Raw genomic sequence first — 7,500 nt, 5'->3', positions numbered from 1 at the left:
ATAGGTTATTGCCAATACTCAGAACAGTAAAGTAATTTTACACCAAATGGTCAGGACTACCTAATTTGACTATAGTAATAATATTTGCTTAAGCCATGTTATTATTATTATTATTATTATTATTATTATTATTATTATTATTATTATTGTTATTATTATTATTATTATTATTATATTATTATTATTATTATCATCATCATCATCATTATTATTATCAGTAATGTAAAAGGAATTATCATAAGCAAATTACCATTAATGGTTGTCAGTACCAGCTAATTCATCAACTCATTTGTAGTGCATATTTTAAGTGTACCATGCTATGGACACAGTACACTAACAACATTTTTCCTGATTGTGCCCTGCTGAAATGTCTTATATACCACTGAGTAAAGGAATTACACTTTTGCCTATGTTCTAGAATAAATGATGGATATTATTTATCCTTTAATCAGGTTGTGGAATATTTACTTTCACGTGGAGTTGATGTCAATATATCAGGCTCTGTGGGTGACCGGCCGCTCCATTTAGCCAGCACATTTGGCTATTATAAAGTGGTACAGATGCTTCTAAAGAAAGGAGCAAGAGGTTAGTTTGACTTTTCTTTTTCCTCTTTTCTGCCTTTCTATTATTGTTACTAATTCTAAAAATCCTCCCATACACTTTTCATTTAATTCTGTTCAGATATTTATTTATTAAGATAACAATATTGGCAGTAACTAGTTCTGATGATAAATTGTGGAAAATGGGTGAAACAAGGACAGGACTATGCTTAGCTCAGACTAAGGATAAAGAGTAAGGGTCAAGATTTATGTTGTTGATGAATGACCAAAAATTAGACAGGAAGTAGGCAGAGTTTGAAAGAATAGACTTCTCACACATGCATGCACGCACACATGCACATGCACATGCACACATGCACACACACACACACACACACACACACACACACACACACACACACACACACACACACACACACACACACACACACACACACACACACACACACACACACACACACACACACACACATACACATACACATACTCACACTCACACACACATACATGCATACTCGAAGAAAAAGAAAAGGTGATTTGTAATTTATATTGAAGCAAAACGTATATGAAATTAATATGCAGCAAAAAATCCTTCATCAAAACTACATTTTCTGTACCTTATTTTAGTAGACTGTTATTTTATTTTTTGTTATTTTGAAATAACTTACCTTAGTTTATCATAGTTTTATGAATATATTTGTTTGTAGAAATACATTTTTGGTTTATTTTAATACATACATAAAATGTTGTGCTTCTATCGATTAGAGATTTATCTCCCAAACAGTTCGAATTCAAGACGAGGAAGGTAACACAGCTTTGCATTGCTGTGTTCGGAATGGTCATTCTAATATTTTAAATTTACTGCTGCAACCACAGTTTCGATCTGATGCCCACATTACAAATGTCTATCTTGACACTCCTCTTCATGTGTAAGTATGGAATATGTCACCAATAAGTTGGAAATGTAGTTTTGATATTTGCCCTCTGTGATTATCTATGTAAAGATTTTTTTCTTATGTCTTGTTAATAAATAGTCATTTTGATAGTTTTGAGGGAAGATGAGTGGTGTTGTATGGCTTTCATATATTTTTCATTCATTTCATTGTTTTCTCTGACCTGACTTGGTCCAAAGTTTTAGCATATGTTTTATTTACATATTTAGTCAGAGATTAGTTGTTTTTTGTATATAATGAAAAGTAACATAGATATTGGGTATTCTAGGGGGGGAAAATGACTTACATACATTTTTTCTGTTTTCACAAAAAAATATTTATTGAAATGTTGTTGAAAGCATGATTACACTACCTTTTTTCTTTCTTTTATAGAATCATATAATTGACTTCTTTATATTTTTTATCAGAGCTTGTTATCACGGGTGGTTTGAATGTGCAAAGGCCCTGCTGACATATGGAGGTTCAAGCCTGTTGCTGAAAGAAAACTTATGGGGTGAAATAGCAGTGCAAGCAGCTTGCACAGGGGGTCAAAGCATAGATCTTGTGGATTTCTTATTAAGTCAGGATCCTGCTTTGATTAATTATCAGGTTTGTATATTTAAATAGGTTTTCTTGAATTACATTCTACCAATGTTTCTGACACAGGTAACTTAGATAAAACTATATAAAACTAGATTACACAGCCAATTCATGCCAACTATTATGAAATTTCTGCTAGGTACTTATTCCAAAAAAAAAAATATATATATATTCTATAAATTTAATATTTTTGCAGAGTCCAGATGGTCACACACCTTTACACTCTGCATGTTACCATGGGCATGCAAAGATTGTCCAGCTTCTACTTAGTCATGGAGCAGACACAAATCTTACAGCTCATGATCGGATTTTAAATAGTGAGAAAAAGGTATACTCTAAATTTCTCTTAAGATGAGTTCTAACCTTGTGAGGAAATATTTTTTTTTTTTTAATTTGCACATATTAATGTCAGACTCATATATTTATTGCTTTTATGTAAAGAGAGATGATATTATTATATATATATATTTTTTATTTGTTATTATTTTTTCTATCTTTATTATTATTGGGAAGAGTAGAGCATCTAAAGGTTCCATGTGGAACAATTCTTTATGCAATAAGCTAAGGAAAAGTAACCTGATGAGATATAATGCTCTTTTTTTAAGGTCATACAGGAAGAGCAGACACCACTCATGTGGGCATATGAGAAAGGGTATGATGATATTGCCAGCATTCTCAAGTATTTCAGACGACCAGGTTTATATGAAGATTATGCAAGAGGAGACTATTTGTCAGGTCTTGAAACTACATACTTTCCCATTCCTTCACCAATTGGTAAACTGCGAACAATGATTCAAGGTACAGAGTAATATTTTGTATGACTGACAAAGGTTACAAATAAAATGTAACATTGGTGATATATTTCAGAGAACTTCATAATGCAAGTATCTTTCATGGTAAACATCCAATAAAATTGTGATTATTTTCCAGAAAAGATAGATGTACTACATCTTCGACTGGTATTGCCACCAGAATTACATCTCAGTTTGTCAGATATAGAAAATATGGAAAATATTGGATCTGGTTCATTTGGAAAAATTTACAAGGTAAAGTCTCTTGCCAGCTGACACTTATTTCCTTTTTTAGTATACATTATTCCCCTATCTAATTATACATAGTTATAAGTTTCTTTATGTGAAAACATAGTTTATCATATTATAATGATGAAAAATCATTTGATTTTCAGGGGAAATATGAAGACAAAATTGTTGCTGTGAAGAGATACAGAGCCAACATGTCCTATGGTAAAAGTGACGTGGAAATGTTCTGCCGTGAGGTGTCTGTTCTTGGGTCTCTTGATTCCCCTTACATTGTTAAGTTTGTTGGTGCTTGTTTACAGGACCCAAGTGTAAGTTGAGTAACTTGGTTATTATATGTGATATTTTTTTATCATCTGAGATTTAATTAATGATAAATAAATTATACATGATATTATAGAAAAGAAATTATTTTAACAGCAATTTGCAATTGTCACGGAATATGTTGCTGGAGGTTCCCTGTTCAGCACTCTACATGAACAGAAGAGGTCAATTGACACAGTGACTAGACTACAGATAGCCCTTGATGTAGGAAATGGCATGCTGTATCTACACACACTGCCACAACCTATCATTCATAGGGACTTGAATTCCCATAACATTCTTCTAAGCAATGATGTGAGTTATGTTCCATTGATACTTATTTAAGAATTAAATAGAACAAAGAAAAACTTCCACATATAATCTTAGACATATGTGAATTTAAGACTGATATTGACAAAAATGGCATTAGCCCTCTGATGATGATGAAGATGAATGACAAAAAGACTGAAAAACACAATATTTTACTTTTACAAAGAATGCATAGGTATCTCTACATCAACAGTGTCGAGCTAGAGTTGCAGATTTTGGGGAATCAAGATTTGTACGAAATATACTTGAAGAAAATATGACTAAACAGCCAGGTAATCTTCGCTGGATGGCACCTGAAGTATTTACGCAGGTAAGAGAAGCCCTTTTGCTATAACCCAGCGAGTGCAAAGCTTTTTAATACTTTGAGATATGTATACATATTTGATGTAAAGAATATATATGCCATCAATATATATATATTTTTATATATATATATTTTTTTCCAGTGCACCAGATACTCAATTAAAGCTGATGTATTTTCATTTGGACTTTGTCTGTGGGAACTTCTAGCCTCTGAACTTCCTTTTGCCCACCTCAAGCCTGCTGCTGCAGCTGCTGACATGGCATACAAGTAAGGCAAAAGTTCAAAAGGAGACAGCACTTAGATTACTTGATCAAACATAACAAACTTTTTCTCCCTGATCAGAAAAAGAGAATTGTAATGAGGGAGAGGGAGAAGAAGCAGGGTGACCCCACTTTTACCACTGACCTAGGGCTAGCCTTTAGAAATGTTGGAGTTACTATGTTCCCCTTCCCCCTGTATACTAAAGTCCTCTTTACTGAATTTACCCTGAAACCCCTTACAAAAATGGAAGGCGAGTTAGAGAAAAAGAAGGAAGGAAGGGAGAGGAGAAAGGGCAAGAGAGAGAAAAGTAGTGAGGTATAAAGGTATGGTAAAACACATTGGCTGAAAGGAGGGGGTTAGATGTAGGTAGACAGTGGTGCCACATATGTGGGACTCCTAGCTATGTGGGGAAATGGAACTTCTACAGGCAGTAGTACATACATGTTTAGATATGTAATTTCTAAGTAAAAATTTTATTTTTCACAGACACAGTCGGCCTCCCCTTGACATGGCCTTTCCCCAAAGAAGTAGCAACATTACTGGAGAACTCTTGGCATAAGGTACCAGAAGAAAGACCTGATTTTTCACAGGTAGGTCAACCACAATGTTTATTAAATATTCTCTCTCGTTTTTGTGTGATTGTCAGGGTCAATTTTAAAAGTTTAGTTTCTAATTTATATTCAGATTTATTGACTGATTACTTTATTCTCTGAGTCTTTTTTGCTGTTTGGATTTCATACGTCTTCTTCAACCACACAATGATTTTGTTTTATGGGAGAGGGATAAGGGTGAGAGAAAGAGAAGGAGACTGAAAAAGAGATTTAGAGAAAACTGGAAAGTGAAGGAAATCATAAGAACTTGGGTTCTGGGAAAGACTGTCTGTTACTTCATCTTTATGTTTTTATTTATTTATTTTTTTTATACAGTACTCCTTGTAGTCCTTTCATTATTTCCTGTTGTAATATACATGCAGATTGTAGAGGACCTAGAGACTTTAATCGAGTCGCAGAAAGTTGCCCAAAAGGACGGAGGCAGCCCAGTGCACCCTCACCACCACCATACATGCTGTGCTACGTGCTCTTTTGTGTCACCAACAGGAAGCACAACTCCACCTGATTCTTCTCAGAACACAGACTCAGAGCTGTCTGGTAGGATGTTAGCTTTTCCTTGTTATAGGAGTCTCAAATTACAGTTGCTTTAAATAATTTCCATGCTGCAAGTAGTATTATTATTTTGTAACTGATTTAAAACTTTTTTGCATAAATATATGTGAATGGTACTTTCCAGACAATGGTAAAAAATTAGATTAAAAATATTAGGTATTGGGTTACTTAAAATTTAAATGTATGGATATTTCTTAAATTTAAGTTGAATATGAAATATAGGGAAGGAAATGAGAACTGATATCTTTAATTTGAAATTCTATTCTGTTGCTTTCCAGGCCATGTGACAGCTTTGCGGACAAGGTGGGAGCAAGAGGCCAGTCGAGGACAGACAGCTTTCAAATCATCCCATCCAACCATTGAAGAATTGAGAAGCAGAATGAATAACAATGGATATGTAGAGGGAAATACATATCAGTATCGCATTGCTCCAGTCTTCAGTAAACATAGGAAGTCATTGTTGCAGAATTACTGACAGTGGTGGTAGGGGGAAGGGGGGAAGTGTGAATTACTTGTTTCTTATTTTACTTTGTCCTTATTCAGATCCTGTATTTTTTGTTGTTGGAACTTTGCCAGAATTTATTAAACAATAGTCTTTTCAATCTGGATATATAGGAGACCCTGGTACTTTTGTTAGTGCCATAGACAGACAACATGTTATTGTACCACATGTCATCACTTGACATCTAACCCAATAATCTGATAACATCTCATGATAACATTTACTGTATGATAAGGAAACCTTTAAAGCATATAATTCTGCAGCTCATTTGGAATACATATATTCTTTTATGCAATTGTGAATGTGCCCATGTAAAATATATAGAAGATATGGAGAGGCTTTAGGTATAAAAGAGAGCAAGAGAGATAGATGAAAAACCACATGTTACTCATCACTCATTTTACAGTAAGGCTTTTAAGATGAAAGAGTAACATGATTACCATGGTCATAATATAAAGTAAAAGCAGTGGTAAAGCCAAAGCTAATTTTCTGAATGAAAGAATATACAACCATTAGACCTTCTTTCACTTCCCACAATTTGATTACAATCATCGATCAACTGATGGAAGACTTAGTGGTGCTGCTACTAACCTTGTTTCCACAAAAGTAGAGAATCCGACTGATCCCATATGATGGTTTGATTGTGATGAATGGGACAATGGAAAAGTAATTATGAGTGGATAGAAAGTAGATTGGAAAAATACAAATACTATTGATCAAATTATGGATTACTGATTGTCAAATGTGACACATCCCTGCCAGCTAACCATGATTCAAAATGAATAGCAATCCAAATATGATTATAACTCTTCAATCACTTATGCCTGTACTGATGTAATTAATTAAATTTAAGAAACATAATTAAATTAATGAAAACTGTGAACTCTTGAAGAAGAAATACTATTGCTGAAACTAGGTCAAATTATTATCAATAATCAATTGTGTGATTAAATCCTAGGAAGTGGCAGGGCCTCCTGTGTATCCAGATTGACCAGACTTCAGTGGTTATAATGCTAATATTATAACAAAAAGTCATGGAGTTTGCAGGTTTCTAAACCTGTAATGGGCAGCTTCCTTCATGTTCCCCATTATGTTAAACATTTATATTGAAGTCATCAGTCCTAAAATTTATTAGGTTCTCAGCTTCTCAAGTCAACAAAGAATTCAACAGTGTACTGACTTAAGGTTTGTTAAAGTTTAAAGAACTTCACTGTTTGCTAAAAGATTGAGCTTCAATTAATCCATCATGTCTTTACCTGATGTTTTTGCTTTAGTCATTCACTATTATCTGTTTCTGGTTGGGATGGGCTGTTGGACATTTTGCATTTTCTTATTGCATTTTTATCTCTTGTTTTATTGCTGACATTATCTACTTAACACTGTTTTATACATATATTTGTTAATGTGAAAAGAATTTTATGAAATATTTGTGAATAAATATTGTCTATATTTTGTTGTACCTGGAGGAAAAGTGGATGTTGGGTTAAATATAAAGAAGGCTATGAATA

At 33.6% G+C, this 7,500-nt stretch overlaps 1 protein-coding gene across 2 annotated transcripts in view; it reads left to right on the top strand.

Moving 5' to 3' along the window:
• LOC119589954 (serine/threonine-protein kinase TNNI3K-like) overlaps nt 1–7,500 on the top strand; it is a 13,058-nt gene that overhangs the window by 4,923 nt on the left and 635 nt on the right. The window contains exons 4-16 of one of the 2 annotated variants that reach the window (XM_037938638.1): nt 453–585; nt 1,345–1,489; nt 1,921–2,101; nt 2,289–2,420; nt 2,698–2,890; nt 3,023–3,138; nt 3,279–3,440; nt 3,550–3,747; nt 3,956–4,072; nt 4,209–4,333; nt 4,814–4,917; nt 5,301–5,475; nt 5,769–7,500. The exon at nt 5,769–7,500 is cut by the window's right edge and continues 635 nt beyond it. In XM_037938638.1, coding sequence (XP_037794566.1) covers nt 453–585; nt 1,345–1,489; nt 1,921–2,101; nt 2,289–2,420; nt 2,698–2,890; nt 3,023–3,138; nt 3,279–3,440; nt 3,550–3,747; nt 3,956–4,072; nt 4,209–4,333; nt 4,814–4,886 — 1,575 coding nt within the window. In that variant the 3' untranslated portion in view covers nt 4,887–4,917; nt 5,301–5,475; nt 5,769–7,500. Of the gene's footprint in view, nt 1–452; nt 586–1,344; nt 1,490–1,920; nt 2,102–2,288; nt 2,421–2,697; nt 2,891–3,022; nt 3,139–3,278; nt 3,441–3,549; nt 3,748–3,928; nt 4,073–4,208; nt 4,334–4,813; nt 4,918–5,300; nt 5,476–5,768 lie in introns of those variants that run through there. The other variant, XM_037938639.1, reaches the window with a different exon arrangement.

This window comes from Penaeus monodon, chromosome 26, assembly GCF_015228065.2.
Source record: "Penaeus monodon isolate SGIC_2016 chromosome 26, NSTDA_Pmon_1, whole genome shotgun sequence".
Classification (NCBI taxonomy): domain Eukaryota; kingdom Metazoa; phylum Arthropoda; class Malacostraca; order Decapoda; family Penaeidae; genus Penaeus; species Penaeus monodon.
Note: the sequence above shows the minus strand (reverse complement) of the source record. Positions and strands in the feature narration are given on the sequence as shown.